The sequence below is a fragment of the Megalops cyprinoides genome, chromosome 15, assembly GCF_013368585.1.
Source record: "Megalops cyprinoides isolate fMegCyp1 chromosome 15, fMegCyp1.pri, whole genome shotgun sequence".
NCBI lineage: Eukaryota > Metazoa > Chordata > Actinopteri > Elopiformes > Megalopidae > Megalops > Megalops cyprinoides.
Window position 1 is genome coordinate 30,816,030 of NC_050597.1, and position 18,288 is coordinate 30,834,317.

Sequence of the window (18,288 nt, forward strand, 5' to 3'; positions counted from 1 at the left end):
TCCCATTAGACACATTCATCTCTGTGAGTAATGAGTTGTGTGAGGTGCTTTGTACTCTGGTGAAAGAGTACAGATCTTGCTCCAGAGTGCATATCAGTTCCCTGACTTCAAAACAATTTAAATCCATTTCTTTTTCTTTTGCATTACTGTACAGTATTATTGCACTTGTTTTTGGAATTCATGTTTGCACATCTGCAGTCATGATGTCACTACTTACCACAGCACTGTGTGGCAGTTTGACACATAGCAGAGTGGTTTCAGTGATAAGGCCACTCCCCAAGACTTTTAGCTAGTGTCTTCATCTGCATCGGTGTGGGCAAATTTGCTTTAGCAGAATGGATACTGACATTGGTCATTATGATTAGTTGTGCGACAAGGGTTCCGATCTCAACTGGGGAGGTGCAGACCTTTTTCCCTGTTAGTTACAGATACATTGGCGGTTTTGTACGTACTGCTGTGTATGGGACGCTATTAGGTGCACTTCTGTACGCTTGCCTTTTAAGTTGCTGAAGTCCACTAACTAAATGCAAATGTAAACACATAGGAGTTTTTGAGTTGATACGCAGCAGTATCCGATTAGACCGTAGAACTGAACTGCTAAATCATAACTCCATATCGACAAGATCATTAGCACAGGCTTACCAGCGGTTTAAAAATGAAACTACAATGTGATTTCCTCCCAGTCGTCTAGCTCTGCATTGCGATTGGTTTTAGAGATAGCGGCATCCTCGAGCTTTCCATTGTGAAAATATGGAAAGTAATTCACAACCACTGAGGGGAAGGAAACGGCTGCCAGCTTACCGTAGACACTTGAAACACTGAATTAATTGTGCTGTCTGTAGTTTTGAATTGTGCTATCTGTAGTTTTGTATAATAAATAAATGATTAACAGAAAGTCTGCTTACTGTATGGGTGTCTGTTTAATGCCACACTGGAGATGTTCTATGTGCACTGACTGCAGAATCACAATCTCAATTAGACAATACTGGTGGCTGAATGTGACTAATGTGCCTGAATGTCTCTAAACCAATGTGTGTTTACATTTTTTCAAAGTACTTTTACCTTGTTCTTTATGTGTATTTCTCATGGTCTACATGTACACCAGGGTACCGCCCTCCCATCTATCGCTCAGAGTGCATTTGCTGTATATAGCCATACTTGCTTTTTATATATGATTTTAGATATTGCTCTTCCCCTTTTTGGTTATTGCCATCATTCTTTTAAAACTGTTTTGCACTCCTCTGAGTTTTCAGAGCTAGTGCTGTCCTCAAGATGATTTTATTAAATTGGCTAAGTTGGCTAATTGTCTGTCCAACCACTGAGGTGTTGTGGGACATGTCTTGGCACTCTGTTCAATGACTCCCTTCCTGGATGTGTGTCTCCTTGTCTTGTGTGGAAATGGCAAACATCTTGAGGGGCCAGCTGGGGTGCAGCATGGACAGACATACTGTGCACACATAGCCACTAGTTTGACAGTGTTTCTTTTCACAGTTTGTTTTCTCATTTGCATAGCTGTGGTCATAATGTAAAAAATGTGAACACCATAGAGAAAGAGAGAGAGAGAGAGAGAGAGAGAGCGAGCAAGAGAGAGAAAGACAGACAGGGGGGGTGTCTGCAAAGAAAAGGGAAATCACTTCTTGGAGCCTCAGTGGATACAGAACTTACTGAGGTCGTGCACTGCATGTAGGTCTCTTTTGTGTGAGCACAATGCCTTGCTACACCGTTACCGTGGCCACTGGTAGCCAGTGGTTTGCAGGTACAGACGACTACATTTACCTCACCTTGGTGGGCACCGAGAGATGCAGTGAGAGGACTCTGCTGGATAAACCGCTCTATAACGACTTCGAGAGGGGGGCGGTAAGCACCAAATTTTTCCTTATCTTCCCTTGCTCTCAACCATAAAGTAGCACATAAAGCTTTCAGATTTCACTGTCATACCTGCATGTAGATATTCATATACTCAATGTATACATGCAGTAACCACATACTACCTATGGCACTACCTTAGTATACAACCATATACTAAAAACAGGAAAGCTATGAAAAGTGCAGCATTATGCAGACATGCAAATTCTGGACTTGTATTAAGACAGCATGTTTACAAATCAGATGGCTACTGGAATACTCCATGTTACTGGCAGCAATATTCAACTTGCTGGTCATGGACAGGATTGTGTAGCTCAGAGACATTAGTTGTGGCAATGTTAGATGAGGACAGATCAATTACCTTTGATTCTGCATCGGACATTGCCTTTAAAAGGTTTAATCAGTGACAGACAGAATGAATGAGCAGCAGGTTTATGCCTGTCAACTTATCCTGTTATGTGGTGGTCAGTTTTGAATTGACTGAATATCCATGTGGTTTATTACATTATATTATTGGCATTTAGTAGACACTCTTATCCAGAGCAACTTACAATATTATCCATTTATACAGCTGGATATTTTACTGAGACAATTCAGGGTTAAGTACCTTGTCCAAGGGTACAGCAGCAGTACCCTAGTAGGGAACCTTTCGGTCATGAGCCCTGCTCTTTAACCACTATGCTACACTGCCACCCCATGAAGTCATTTATGAAGTGTATACACCAGCTGCCCAACTAGCAGCTGCTGGCTTATGGAATGTTCAGTTGAAGTGCACATATGACTTTTAAAGACCTACGTATGCAAATTCCAAGCACCAATAATTAGTTCACATCAACTATCTGTTGAAACATTGTTGCTCAATCCAGTGTGCTTCATCAACCCCATGTCCTACCCAGTCTTGCTCATGACAGGGGATTTTATAAAATGGACATACATTTCTAGCTGAATCTGACTTGGAATTCCTGTCATTTTCAAACAATAACAGTAACGCTAGTCAGGTTTTTAGCAGGATGTAATCACTCTTTTTTATGGTTGTTGGCTTTGTACAGTACACAAAAGCTATGTGGAAACGTTTTGTAAATAAGTACTATTCTAGATCCAACCTGCTCTACCTCAATAAAAAATTCCTTGTAAAAAAACTTACAGCTCGTTACAGGTTGACTGCAAACATAAAAACTTTAACAATAGTTTTGAAATAAGAAACCTGCATGCCTCAGGAGTTTGTTACTCAAAGACAACAAATATGGAAATGAATGCCCGAAACGTTTCTCCCAGAATCCAGATGCATCGCAGTCACAAATAATTCCCCATCGCAGAGGGGTTAGGAAGGAGTCAAAAAATGGCTTCCCTGAGAAGGACATGCAAATAAACCAGTGCAAAGCGGGGCTGGGGAGCACACATTTTGTTTAAGAAAAAAGAGGAAACTGGCGTTAGCACCACGCAGTCTGTAAGAAGAAGAACTGAGGAAACACTGCATGGTGGGCATGATGAAAGAGGTGAGGTAGCAATGAGACAATCATTCACAACCACAGTGATACAGTGCCAAGGTCTGTGGGTAGCTGTCATCTGTACTGACCAGAGGATGTGTGGTACTGGGTGCTCGTTAACAAAGCCACCTCCCTTTTTCTTATTTTTCCACAATTTTGAAACTGAATGCCACATTATCATTTTAGAGTGAATGCTCATCAAACTGATCGGTCCATCCTCTGATGAAAAGTGGTCATTTTAAAATGCAGTCGTTACCACCATTGTCAATTAGCAGACATGCTTATCCAGAGCAACTTACAAGGTGCAAGTACAAAATACATCTAATATACATGAAAAGTTGTACAAACAGGATGCTACTGACCTTATTAAGAATGTGTTTGTGCCAGATCCTGCTAGTTGCATGTATGTTTTGTTTTTGAGGTAAGAAAACAGTGAACAGTAACAGTTTTTTTTTTCTTTTTTACCAGCAAGCTGCTGGTGACAGGTTCCTTCCTCAATATGAACTTTTTTAGTCTTCCGCATAAGAAATGCTGTTTTTTTTGGCAGGAGATGCTAGAATTTTGTTTGCAGTTCTGTCCATACAACCCATGCAAATTGGATTATGAAATTGGTAGTTATCAAGTATTTCCCCAAGGCTTTTGACAATAGCAGTGCTATTGGTGGAAAAAGCTTGTACAGTCTGAGGGAGATATCTTGGAAGAGGAAGGACTCGGAGGGGATGTAAAGCATCTCAGATTACAGCAAATATCTACACACAATATAAATGCTGTGTGCCTTGCCTGGGGAGGAGCTGCACACTGCTTTGTAAAGGTGTCTGTACCATTTAACAGCACAGTGGCAAGCTCGTGGGAAAGCTCAGGCACATCCTCCTCACCTTACTGAAGATAATCGTGCATCACAAGATTGTCACTGCAATGACTAAGGCTCACTGAACTCTCGACCTTGGGGTTAAGTTCATGCCATCAGCAAATTCAGCAAAAAAATGTGCTGGAACAGACAAGACGTGAGCCATTGTGATGCAATAAATGAATTTCGCTCCTCCTATTGACGGATTGTGTGCCACAACAGTGGCTGTAAACATGACCCCAACCTCAGCCTTTTTTCAATGTTTTCCACCTTGGTCTGACGGCAGGTGGACTCCTATGACGTGAACGTGGCAGAGAACCTTGGCGATATCGAGCTGGTTAAGATTGAGAAGCGGAAATACTGGGTGCAGGATGACTGGTACTGCAGGTACATCACGGTGAAGACCCCATCCGGCGAGTACATCGAGTTTCCCTGCTTCAGATGGGTGACTGATGACAAGGAGATTGTGCTCCGGGACGGCCGCGGTGAGTGGAGCCCCCACACCACCGCTGCTGCCCTTCTGTCCCCATGTCACTGCGGGCAACCTGAGTGCACTCATGTAGAGATTTCGCTTTTCTTCCCTTTAGCGAGGCTGCCGCAGGACGACAAGACCAGGGTTGCAAAGCAGCACCGTCGGAAGGAGCTGGAAACCAGACAGAAGGTATACAGGTAGGACTGACACACGCCCCTGTGCACGTCCACACAGCTCCAGCGATGTTCCAGGAGGAAGGTGAAAAGTGAGTTCTCTAGGCCTGGCCAACAGGAGCCTGTATGTTTCATTGCTCAATGTTGCCATGGAAACAAAGCACCAAGAGCCTCAAATATTAATCTGTTCTCTTTCATAATCTTCTAGCTTACTTGCAAACACCACTAACACCTCTGTGAGCATGTGCCCTCATCTTCGAAGCGATGTTTGATGCTGAGATGGGTGAATTTACGGCAGTACTTTCTTGAAAAAAGGAAGTACAAATACACAGCACAAATGAAAACACTAATTAATGTTAACAGTAAGAGTTAAGGCTGTGTGCTAAGGCATGAGTTCGTGGTCCTTGTATGTCTGTGCGGTTTGATGGCGAGATGGCTGCATCATGCTTCCTCTCCCTCTCTCTGAAGGTGGAGGGAATGGCACCCAGGGTTCCCCATGAGCATCGATGCCAACGCCCACAAGGAGCTCCCCAGAGACATCCAGTTTGACAGTGAGAAGGGAATGGACTTTGTCCTCAACTACACCAAAGCGTGAGTGTGGAAGCGCAACCATTACACCTCAATGGCTGTGCTGTCCAGTTACCTGCTCAGTGCCATCAATGTATGCACTTAAGTGCAATTCATCCACAGTTCCCTTCTCAGCTCCATCAGTTTATGTACTCCAGTGCAATTTGTCCACAGCTGACTCATTAATTCTATCACTTTATGTGTTTAAGTGCAACTGCACTGCTTGTAAGTAAGCACATCAGATCATAAATACATGGATGTTGATTTTCAGTTTTGTCCTTCCCAGGAAAAGGCAAATAAATGCTTTGCCATTGTTGTCTGAAACGCTAGTATTAAACCCTTCACTAGAACAACGCAACAAAAAAGCAGAAAGAGACTGGCAGGGTCTATTTACTGTCTTAAGACCATCACACGACAGGGAAGTCACCATGTAAAACAATAACAAATAGACATTTGCATTTTGCCTGTGTAAGTCCATCCCAGCTTATAATCATACGACACGCAACACCTATAACATGGCACTGTCCTTGTGAGATCACCAAAATGATCAATCTCCTTTGTAGAATGTAGCTTACACAGAAATATTTTAGAAGTGGCAAATAACATTTTATGTAAACCAAAATGAGAGAACTGAAGAGGAACTACACAACGTTCTGTGGTTAGCTCAAAGGGTGGGGGTGTTTATTTATACCAAGAGATGTCACAGACATGATTAACCACTATTTTATTTGCATTGCTATGAGATCTGCTAGTCTGTACTGTCTCAAAAAAGCATGTGGCACGGGAATAGTTTGATCTACACCACAATCATCCATTAAAAAAGCATTTGAGCAGAAAATAATATATTCATTCTCATCCATCATTGCCAGTGTAATGAATGGTCACATGAAAACTGAGAAAGTGATCACTTTTCCTTCAAAAATGGAGTTAGCCTGGTCTCCATACATTAAATAGCCCTAATAACTGCATTTAGAGCGTACTTACCATACCTACATAGTTACTACCACATACCTTGATAATAACTACTTTGTACATACACACGCTACATGTAACTACACTATATGGCCAAAAGTATGTGGACACCTGACCATCACACCTATATGAGCTTATTGGACATCCCATTCCAGAACCATGGGCATTAATATGGAGTTGATTTTGGAGTGTGTCTGTGGGAATTTGTGCCCATTCAGCCAAAAGAGCATTTGTGAGGTTAGGCACTGATGTTGGACTGGCTCGCAATCGGTGTTCTAATTCATCCCAAAGGTGTTCAATGGGGTCAGGGCTCTGTGCAGGCCATTGGAGTTCCTCCACATAAAACTCGTCAAACCATGTCTTTATGGACGTTGGTTTGTGCACAGGGGCACAGTCAGGCTGGAACAGGAAAGGGCCTTCCCCAAACTGTTGCCACAAAATTGGAAGCATACAATTGTCTAAAATGTCTTTGTATGTTGTAGCATTAATGGAACTGGAACTAAGGGGCCTAGCTGAAATCGTGAAACACAGCCCCAGACTATTATCCCTCCTCTACCAAACTTTACAGTAGGCACTGTGCATACCAGTAGGTAGCGCTCTCCTAGCATCCGCCAAACCCAAATTCGTCCATCAGACTGCCAGATAGTCAAGTGTGATTCATCACTCCAGAGAACGCATTTCCACTGCTCCAGAGTCCAGTGGCGGCGTACTTTGCACCACCCCAGCCCATGGCATTGCGCATAGTGATGTTGGGCTTGTGTGCAGCTGCTCGGCCACAGAAACCCATTTCATGAAGCTCCTGACGCACAGTTCTTGTGCTGATGTTGCAGCCAGGGACAGTTTGGAACTCTGTATTGAGTGATTCAACAGAGAATAGGCGGTTTTTATGTGCTACATGCTTCAGCAGTCGGCGGCCCCACTCTGTAAGTTCGTGTGGTCTACCGCTTCGTGGCTGAGCTGTTGTTGTTCCTAGACGCTGTCACTTGACAAGAATAGCACTTACCGTTGACCGGGGCAGATTTAGCAGGTCAGAAATTTCACAAACTGACTTGTGGCAAAGATGGTATCCTATGACAGTGCCCTTTTCAAAGTCACTGAGCTCTCTAGTACGACCCATTATACTTCCAAGGTTTGTCTATGGAGATTGCATGGCTATGTGCTTGATTTTATGCACCTGTTAACAATCGTGTGGCTGAAACACCTGAACTCAATAATCAGGAGGGGTGTCCACATACTTTTGGCCATATAGTGTATGTGAATGTACACAGCAGTTATGCTATATGCAAAGAGGCACAGTTTAAATATGCAGATCTTAGTGCCACTTGATATAAAGTGGACTTCAAATTATTTAAGTAAAATTTAAATTATTTCCACAGTAACATGCACCATGCTTCTCTCCCCTGGCAGGATTGAGAACCTCTATGTGAACCGATTCATGCACATGTTCCAGTCCTCATGGAATGACTTCGCAGATTTTGAACGGATATTTGTGAGGATCAGCAACACGATCTCAGGTTGGGACAATCTCCTCTTCAAAACCCGTTCACACAGGGACTGTCTACACAGTACCCAGGAGATAAGATCTCCTACTGGTCTTTGATCTGTTGCTGTTAGAAGCTGATTCTGTAACTCTATGTGACAGTGCTGTCACTACGGTTGAGTATGCGCTCTTACTGCCATACTAACAAGCCTGGCTCTTTGGCATTGTGGTCAAGCTGCAGGTTTGGCACTATAGACCCGGGTTCGAGGCCGGATGGGGTGACTGCTCTCGCCCTTCGCTACATATGGTGTCAGAGTGGGATGGCTTGCCGCGAGGCCATCGGAGGAGTGCCCAGTGTGTGAGCTGTATGAGGGACCCCCAGGTTAGGTTGACCCCTGTGTAAGGGACCCCAGAGATGGGTGAAGCACCAGTGAGTGGGGCACCCTGGGATGGGCGAATGTGCAAGGGATGCCTTGGTACGTGAAGCACATGGGCGCGCTTCCCGAAGGGGAGGGCAGTGTGACAGAGTGCTGTCACTACGGTTGAGTATGCGCCCTGAATGCCATACCAACGAGCCTGGCTCTTTGGCGTTACGGTCAAGCTGCAGGTTTGGCATCCTATAGACCCAGGTTCGAGGCCAGGTGGGGTGACTGCACTTGCCCTTTGCTACACTCTAGCCATTTAATTCCTTGTATGTGGACATCACAATAACATCACACCATATATCAAATGAAATACTATTTAGATCACTATAAAACAAGATTCTAAATCAAGCAGAGGGAGTTATTTGAATCTAATGGTGACTAGGGTTTCACACTCTTTTTACAGCCAGTTGTCTTATTCGAGAAATTATTTTTTACCGGAAGTCTACTCATCTGCTGTTCTAGGTGCAAAAAGGTGCTAACTAAAAGGTTCTGTAATTGTAAAACCTGTGGGACTTTCCCCAGAACTGGAGTTCTAGAGACACCCACCACCCACCACTGTAACGAAATACAGTTACTCTCATTTTGTATTTTAAATACATAAGGCTGTTACATGTATTCCGTTACTCCTCAACCCTGCCCATAGATCAGTTTTTTATATGCGAGGTCAGATTATTTTTCACACCACTCAAAATGAAACTGATGAACAACAACCTGCTAAATGGCTTTGTCTTTTGGTGACCATGAAAAAATATGTACGTATAACAGACAGTGGTCAGCTGAGCAGCACTCTCCAGTAATGATTAAATTCTTCAACAGAATCCTGAGGTTGTGAGTTGCATGAGTTCTTATCACTTCAATACGTGGACTTTGACTCATATTCTGAGGGTTTACTGAGGAGGAGATTGAGAGGATTATTATTAAATTGAAAATTTTTTATAGAAATATTTACATGCACTAAACAGGGTGAGATTATGCATATTGCTGAGGCAATTTGAAGCCAGAAGTGTTTGCTGTCTTTGTGCTCCTCAGACGAATGATTGCTATTTTCATTTCCATGACATGTGGAAAACTTGCTTCTCTTTTGTTTAACCCCATGTTATATCTGGTGGTCATACAGTTACATTGTACTGTACATGCATACTGTATGAATATGAAGATAAAAAGATAATCTCATTGGTTAGAGGACAAAGATAACCTACAGGAAGGAAGAGGGCACAATGTTCAGGGCAAGGCGTGTCCGTTTTGCAGAGTACGTGATGCAGCACTGGCGAGAGGACTTCATGTTTGGGTATCAGTTTCTGAACGGCTGTAACCCAGTCATAATCCAGAAGTGCCACGAGCTGCCGAAAAAGTTTCCCATTACCCACCAGATGGTAGAGTCAAGCCTGGAGAGGGACCTCACCCTTGAAGAGGAAATCAAGGTGAGTCGCAAGCCTCGTATCGCCTCTCAAAGAAGTGTCACCCGTGACGGTGTCACCTGAGAAAAGCCTCAAGATGTGTGACAGCTTTTCCCACCACTTTATCAGATTCACTTTGCACTTACACTTTTCTAAGTCTCTCTGGATAAGAGCGTCTGCTAAATGACGAGGATTGAAGGAGGAGAATTTTTACATAATCCCTATGCAAGCAACCAAACTGAGACAAACCAGTCCCATCCACTAATATAAAAATACCACACACCACTTCCTTTCCCTGTCTGCTGTTCATGGCATCCCTGCTCCACCCCACCCCCTCTTTCTTTTTTCTGTTTATGATCTCCACACTGGGGGACAACAACCTCAGCCAGTGGGCAGGTGCAATCCCTTCATCAGACTCCAAGCCAAATAAAAGTACAGCTATATCCACACACATGCAACCTTCACCCTTTGATTGTATGGAAATTCATACTGTACTGATCTATGACCACCTTAATCTGAAGGCAGAAATTACATTTAGCCACACAAAATACTTCTCTCTCAAAATTTCCCTGGGCTTTCAGACATGGAAGATATAGAATATGCTAACTATTGAAAATGAAACAAACACCAAAAAACTCATCTGTTTACATTGTGGCAGATGGCAAAGACTAACTCCAGAAATGGTCTCTCTATCATTCAGTCACTAACCATTCCTCCACTTCGACCTAGTCACCCCCTGAACAGTGACTGTTTAACTCATTTATTGTAGCAGGATACCATCTTTCTTTGCAGCTCACAGTGCATTATTAACAATCAGGCGTTCACAGAAGGGCAGAAAGTGACTGTACCACTATGGGAGAAATAGTTTCCTTGTGACAGACAGAACATATTCCCATTGCCTTGTTTTGCTTTGCAGGCAGGAAACATTTACATTGCAGACTATGAGATCATGGAGAGCATCACCCCCAACAGCACAGACCCATGCACCTTGCAGTATCTGGCTGCTCCCATTTGTCTGCTCTACAAGAACATCCAGAATAAAGTCCTTCCAATTGCCATTCAGGTATTGCCATCACAACAGCATGTGAAGATCGGTAGCAGGATTATAAATGCCTGCTTCATCCAAGCAAACACTTTCCTTGGGTTTCATTTTACTTGTAGAACTACCAAAGGTGACCTTCAACACAGAGTCACTCTGCATTCTAATTTTAGGTGGTAAGGATTGGTCAGACTTATGTCTTGAAGGACAGAGGTGTCAATATGTTTATACTCCACATTTATACAAGCACTTGATTAAGAATGGTTTTGAGAGCTGTCTAGAAGAGCATGCTGGATTTTACAACCCTGCACTGCCAACATATAGCATGTAATAATGTTTCATCTATTTCCCATAACTGCCTTCTATGCTGTTTTCCAGGCGTTGAAGACAGTGTGGAGGCCAGGAGGTCAATTTTGATCATAGACCATAATCAAGCTCAAGATCGCTATTAATGCTTAGGATTTGTATTATGAAAGCACTCATTAACTATTTATCCTCATATTTTCTGAATATGATGTTATTATCAAAACCATTATCAAACTCATACTTGATCTTGGGATTTGCCGAGGCAGCTGTTGACTTACAGACTGGCCTCCGTTTTTCATAGCTGAGACAGACTCCAGGGGAAGACAGTCCGATTTTCCTCCCAAGTGACGAAACATATGACTGGCTGCTGGCGAAGATCTGGGTGCGGTCATCGGATTTCCACGTCCACCAAACAGTCACTCACCTCCTTCGTACGCACCTGATCTCTGAGATTTTTGGGATCGCCATGTTCCGCCAGCTCCCAGCTGTGCACCCTGTGTTCAAGGTAACCTGCTCTATGCTATGTCTTAGAAAGACAGATATAGTCGAAAACCAAAAACTAATCTTCCCATGGTCTTGATAGTACTGTTCTGGTAGGTATGCTATCATGATAGACTCTTGAGTTGGTGAGATACTGCCTATACCCTTCTGCAGTGGTGAAATCTAAGACCTTTCAGGGGCTTTCCTACTGACACATCCAAAATGACACAGAGGTTGGAGCCCTTACTGACATTGACTTGTGTGCTATCTAACCTCATTTAAACATACAATGTCAATACAGTTGAAAAGGCATCACAGCAGGTGCTCTTCTTGTAATGCTCTCTGTCTTCTGCATCTTAATCTTCCTGCCTGTTACATCAACATCAAAGTACCATTAAACTATAATAATACAGTGAGCCACACGTGGAAAGCGCTCCAAAACAGTGGTCCGTATTGTAATTTATCTGTGGACATGGAGTGCTGTCTCACTGGAGCATGGTGGGCAGTAAGCAACAACAACAAGCATGACCCAAACCGAAGAGTTCAATTTAATTCCTGCATATGCTGTGTGCATGCAACCATTTCATTTACAAATTGTTAAAATTTAACACATTAACATAAGCAAAAATAGATGTTTGTTAGCCGTTACATATCATAGGGCAATTTCAGCCTGGTAGCCTATTTCAGCTCTCATGGGCATAAAAATGCCTACGAGCACACCTTTGAGCATACCACTGCTCCACATGAACATTACCTTGAGTAAGCCAGCTTGCAGACACTGACTCCAGAAGGCGTCCTTGCTGTTTTGGTGGTGACTTCAACCAATCTACCCACAACACTTCATGGTCAACCAGACACAGATATCCATCATGCGCTCTCAGTAGGAGCAACCATCCAATCAAACACCATCAATGTCATGAAGTCAAAAACCTCTGGGACTCAAGGACCATAGCTGATGCCTTCATGATAACAATTATCCAAATAATTATATGTGTCTGAATATATTATATATGTTATCTTCTAACTCTGATTATTGGGACTTACATTAATTACAAAAATTAATACTGGTAGCACCTGTACTACTATTCTTACCATTAACCATGCTTAGTACATATTGTATAACTGTAGGAAAGATTACATTAGAAATATTTGCATTGCTGATGCAACAACAAACAACGAGTAACACTGGGAATTGTTTAAGCCACCTTCAACACGACAGTGCAGCTGAATCAGAATTGTTTTTCTCGAATACTGCTGGCCATTTAGTGCTTTAATGTGACAAAAAAGCCGACTCTGTCTTAAACAGGTCCACAGGATTAGAAAATGTAGAGCCAAGTCACATGAAAGGGTATACAGTAGCAAATATTTTATAGCACTGCTTTAAAATAGTGCACATTCAGTTTGGGTGAGCTGCTGTAGCCCATTCTGCTTTTTGTAACTTGGATTCATTCTGATTTTTTATATTTCATTCTGAAATATAAAAAATAAAAGTTTTTTCCATCTTGTGTGTCATGAGTTACATGACACACAAGAGTAACCTTTTTTTTGTTTGTTTTTTGTACTGTGCATTGGACATTGCTGAGCTTGTTTTTATAACTGAGAAATTCCTCTCTTTCTCTCAAATTGATTGCAGATGATACTATCCCCCAGACCCTCAGAGATTATCAGATTGATTGCGTTCCGTTCAGTTCCTAATTGCCAATATGCCGCTTGAGTGCCAATGCCTGACAGGATGGCAGAGTGATCTATTTTTCTCCTGTTGCCCTCATGCTCTGTGACTGCATGTCCCTCTACCTTGTCTCCCAGCTGATCCTTCCCCACATCCGATTCACCATTGCCATCAACACCAAAGCCCGGGAGCAGCTCATCTGTGAGTGTGGCCTCTTTGACAAGGTGGGCTCTGACAGCAAGGGGGTGGTGTTTAATGTAAATCCCTCCCTTTACTTTACATTATTGTCATTTAGTAGAGGCTCTTACCCAGAGTGACGTACATACAATTACAGTTACAATTTTATCCATCTATATAGCTGGATATTTACTGAAGCAAAACTGGGTTAAGTACCTTGCCCAAGGGTACAACAGCAGTGCCCCAGTGGGGAATCAAACTAGCAACCTTTCAGTTATGAGCACTGCTTTTTAACAGAATACCACACTGTTGCCCCTTTAAATGCTTTATGATATCCACCCCTCGTTATTGGGTCTCCTATTTTTACATTTAGGGTCACATAGTGTAAGTGTTAGCCTTGGCTGCACTATAACTAGACATTTCATAGACTGGGTTGTACATTCACCTTGCTGTTTTCACAGTAAATATCAAGGTAAACTGTCACCCCAGAGTAGTCAATTATTGTTATTGTATTTTTGTGATTTTTGGTTTTAACCAATATTACCATACTTAACTGTAGAAACATTGCGAACAGCCCATAAAAGTCAGTTAAACTTTAGTTAAATACCCAAACCCCAGGGTGCACTTGTCAGGATTGGATGTGAAGATCAGCACCATCATATGTGCGGTTCATAAATGCATCATGTGATGGATCACAGGCTAATGGTACCGGTGGAGGCGGTCACGTTGAGCTGGTGCAAAAAGCCATGAAGACGTTCACGTACCAGTCACTGTGCTTCCCTGAAGCCATAAAGGCCAGAGGGATGGACAGCAAGGAGGACATGCCTTACTACTACTACAGAGATGATGGGATGAGGGTGTGGGAGGTCACCAAAAGGTAATTCTTTTGGGGTGGGGGGGGGGGGGGTGTTATAGACATACATTGGATTAATATTCATACATTGGATTAATTCCTGAACTCAAAACAGAGGGACCTGAGCTTGCTCAAGGGTAGGATAGGTAGGAACCTTAGATTCATAACCAATGCAGATTACTGGACTAATTAAATAATTCAAGATAGCATTTGAACAAGTTGAGAAATGACAATCCCCGGATGTTTTGTCCAGGTGTTTATAAATGTGTCCGTGCAATTCTTATGAACAGTGGTGCTCATCGGGCATGTGTGCGATAATGTTACATCCGCAATACAATACAATCCTTACAATCCTCATTATAATGTATATTATACCAATGTATATTATTAACAATGTCTTATGCGTTATTTTAACAAGTTTGGAATAAAATCCATTATTTAAAATTTCAGTTTTTTTTTTATTTTTTATTATCAAAATTAAACAGGAGTTAGTGTTTGCATTTTGTGAAAAAGGAATGATGTGCAAGCAGTACCCTATTTGTGCTACTCATGATGGGTGTTCAAAATAATGTGTTGTGTTACCATAGTTGTTACCAAATTATATTACCATGGTACACAAAAATGCACTGACAATGACTATGTCTTTCTGAACCCTCCCAGTTTTGTGGAAGACGTTGTGAACATCTACTACAAGAACGATGAGGCTGTGCAGAAGGACGTGGAGATCCAGGCCTTCGTCAAAGATGTCTGCAGCTTCGGAATGCAGGATCTGGATCACTGTCGTGAGCAAACACAGCCACCCACCCACAAAATCAGTAACACCATTTCAGACATTCACAGCAGACTAGCAACTCTCATGAAATTTCGAGGAGGCGGTCGCTATTGCAAGCAGAGAAAGGGGAAAAGGATGTCAAATGACTATAAATAGCTCATGTGTGATGACCCTCTCTTTCCTTTTCCTCCAAACATTGAATACTTCCTTTGTAGGAAAGTCCACATTGTGGCAAGAAAAGCATAGGTTCCGCTGTTAACTGTGCAATTCTAAGAGAAAATAAGAACATGGGGAAGTGTTCCATCAGAGGTACAATTTATTTATAAATCGGTCTTCTGAGGTTATTGCCTAGAATGCTTGAAACAAATAAATATACTTTCCATAGGGTTCATTTTCAAATACATGACAACTTCAAATAACAGCATTTTCCCCAGAAAACTCCCATATAATTCAAGTGCCAATCAGATGTATTTGTCAGCTGAGAAAGGCAGTAAGTGAAATGTTAACTTGAAGAGCTGTTGAAAAATATTAATGTGGTTGATATGCACGCTAGAGGTTGTATGGAGCCATGAGGTCGAGACCACAGTAAACAAGTCTGGCGACACCAAACTTCTTGTGTGCTGCTCAGCAAAATAACTGTGGGTAATGTCTATCTCTTAGTGTTACGATAGGATGAATCTATCTTGCTCTCAGAAACAAAACATTTGAAGTCTTTTGGATTACAAACCTTTTGAAAAGATTGTAAAAAAGAGGGGTAAAAAAGTCTAACAATTCCTCTACATTATTCTCAAAGACTGAGGTCATTCTTTCGCCATAACACTCTCTGTGATTGGTGTTTGGCATGTGTCCAATCCATAGAATTTCCCAAGTCGCTGAAGACACGCGAGCAGCTGATTGAGTACCTGACGATCGTGATTTTCACCGCCTCGGCACAGCATGCAGCTGTCAATTTTGGTCAGGTAAGCCCGCCCACCCCCCTGTAACACTAAATCTCCTAAAACAATATTACTTCATGGAATATAGCTCTTTTTGCCCACTCTTTACTATTTGCTTCTACTCACAGTAACCATATTAGTACATATGCAGTAACCATGCATATGTACCATAGTTTCCAGTACCAGAGGATGCTCAGGCAGAAAATGAATGTCACGTCTGTCAGTAAAACTCTAGATTTAAACCTTTAACATCATTAACAGCAGAGTCATGACCGTGAGATATAGATGTTTCAGTTTTTAAAAAATGAACTGAGAAAGATTTAAGATCAGATATCGTATATACTCCTCTTGCATCACCACAGATCTTTATCTCTGCGTGGTTCTTTGTGGCGGCTGTGCGTCGGATCTGTCTGGTAGCAGCCCGCCATCTTCACGCCTCCAGCGCTCGCATGAATTTACCGCATTACGGAAAATCCTGAGTCAGGAGGTGCATACTGATGCTGATTAATAAACAACAAAAAAAGAGATTAATATCTGGCACTTCCGTGTCTAGACGCATGGAGGGCAATAAGCTACCCATCAATGATCATTAATAACTTAAATCTAATTGGCAGCCTTCCTATATCAACTTTATAATCTATTATATATTTTATGTTTTAATTTATTTCTCTTGCTGTTCCGATGTTTATTTATTTCACATCTATATGTTGTGTGTAAGTGACCATTTCATTCTCAAAATGTTAAACATGAATGCATTAACACAGGTAAAAAAAGATGCTTGTCAGCATTTGCATCTGATTGGAGAGTTCTATGCAAGTAGAGTTTTACACTGGTAGTATGTTACAAAACATGCTTTGTGGGCACATCTTTGAGGCCTGTTTCGGATGGGGATAAGCAACCTTGGGCCTGGAGCATTGGAGTCGATTCTGGTTTTCTTGCCATCTGAGCTATTCATTCCGGTTTTCTTGCCATCTGAGCTCTTCATCAGATACTGTAATTGCATCAGGTTTTTTATGCTTAATAAATGCAGGTGTCTGTGTGCATTTGGTCAAATGCAACATACCTCCAGGGCAAGGCAACAAGCCTCGTATGATAACTGATCCAGTCATGTGACTAAGAATGTGGGTGGACTGGGATCACCTCTGGATTTGTAGTGATCTTGCATATGGCCGCACACATAGTCTGTCAGGTGCAGGTAGGCTCTCATCTGGTGTGCTGTTCAGCAACTTGTAGGAGGGGTCTCTGAGCCTTGTCCATGTGTGCTGCAGTATGATTGGTGCTCATGGATCCCCAACTCCCCGCCCACCATGCGGAAGCCACCACCCACAGAGAAGGGTTCCGTAACGGTGCAGTACATCATTGAGAGCCTGCCTGACCGCGGCCGGTCCTGCTGGCACCTGGGTGCAGTCTGGGCCCTCAGTCAGTTCCAGGAGAATGAGGTATGCTCCCTCAGGGATGCTGGCATTGTCTTCCCAGAGGTTTCTGCTGGTCGTACTAACAGTCACCCATTTGAGCTGGATTAGCCCCTCAATGGTCCATTCTGGCCTGGGACCCCTGAACAGCTGCTTTGGATGGATGGACAGATGAACCTTTGTAAAAACAACTGCAAACAGTAATTTTAATGTTTAAAGACATGGTCACACCAGAAAAAACTGAGAAACACTCACCGATAGGACTTCAGGGGCTTATGAAGGTCCTGTCAGTTTGTGGGAAATATGAAACCCCTCTAAGGGAAAGTTCACTGATACCACAACTAGTGCTCTCTCATACAGAGACTTGCAAACTAATGATTCACTAATGCTGACCTTAGCCAGGAAGAGTTATGTCTGTGCCTTTCCTGCAGCTGTTTCTGGGCATGTACCCGGATGAGCACTTCATCGAGAAGCCGGTAAAGGAGGCCATGGAGAAGTTTCGCAAGAAACTGGCAGAGGTGTCCCGTGTCATCAAAGACCGCAATGAGGGCAAGAAGCTGCCCTACTATTACCTGTCCCCCGACCGAATCCCTAACAGCGTGGCCGTGTAGCAGAGGCTTGCAGTCCCGAATGGTCACAAGCAGTCAATTTGTGGTTTATTAAATGCAATTCATCACAAAAATCTGCATCTCTGAAAATCAGTTCAAATGAAACTTCGAGGAAGCTAGTTGTTCACTAGTCACTGAGTTGTTCCTCAAAAAACTGTACAGCACCTGTTACTTAATCTGTGTCCCGTTTGCAGTTATTTTCATTTGTTTTCAATCCTTTCCCTATTTTAATTGTGTCGATGTGTGTTATTTAATTACATCTCTTGCTTTTTAGGTATGTGGTGGTAATCTATAAAATAGCTTTGCTGTCTGGTTACTATGTGTGTACAGAGGTTAGGAAGCTCTCATCAC

The 18,288-nt window shown here is 42.5% G+C and overlaps 1 protein-coding gene across 1 annotated transcript; it reads left to right on the plus strand.

The window, feature by feature from the left end:
• Positions 1 to 1,678: 1,678 nt before the first annotated feature.
• Positions 1,679 to 18,288, plus strand: alox5a (arachidonate 5-lipoxygenase a). The gene is made up of 14 exons (XM_036546734.1): positions 1,679 to 1,857; positions 4,487 to 4,685; positions 4,788 to 4,869; positions 5,314 to 5,436; positions 7,792 to 7,898; positions 9,538 to 9,710; positions 10,603 to 10,749; positions 11,333 to 11,536; positions 13,318 to 13,404; positions 14,056 to 14,234; positions 14,871 to 14,992; positions 15,841 to 15,941; positions 17,186 to 17,356; positions 17,761 to 18,288. Exons 1-14 carry the CDS (start codon positions 1,708 to 1,710, stop codon positions 17,938 to 17,940), a joined length of 2,025 nt encoding a protein of 674 aa, XP_036402627.1. The 5' UTR covers positions 1,679 to 1,707; the 3' UTR covers positions 17,941 to 18,288.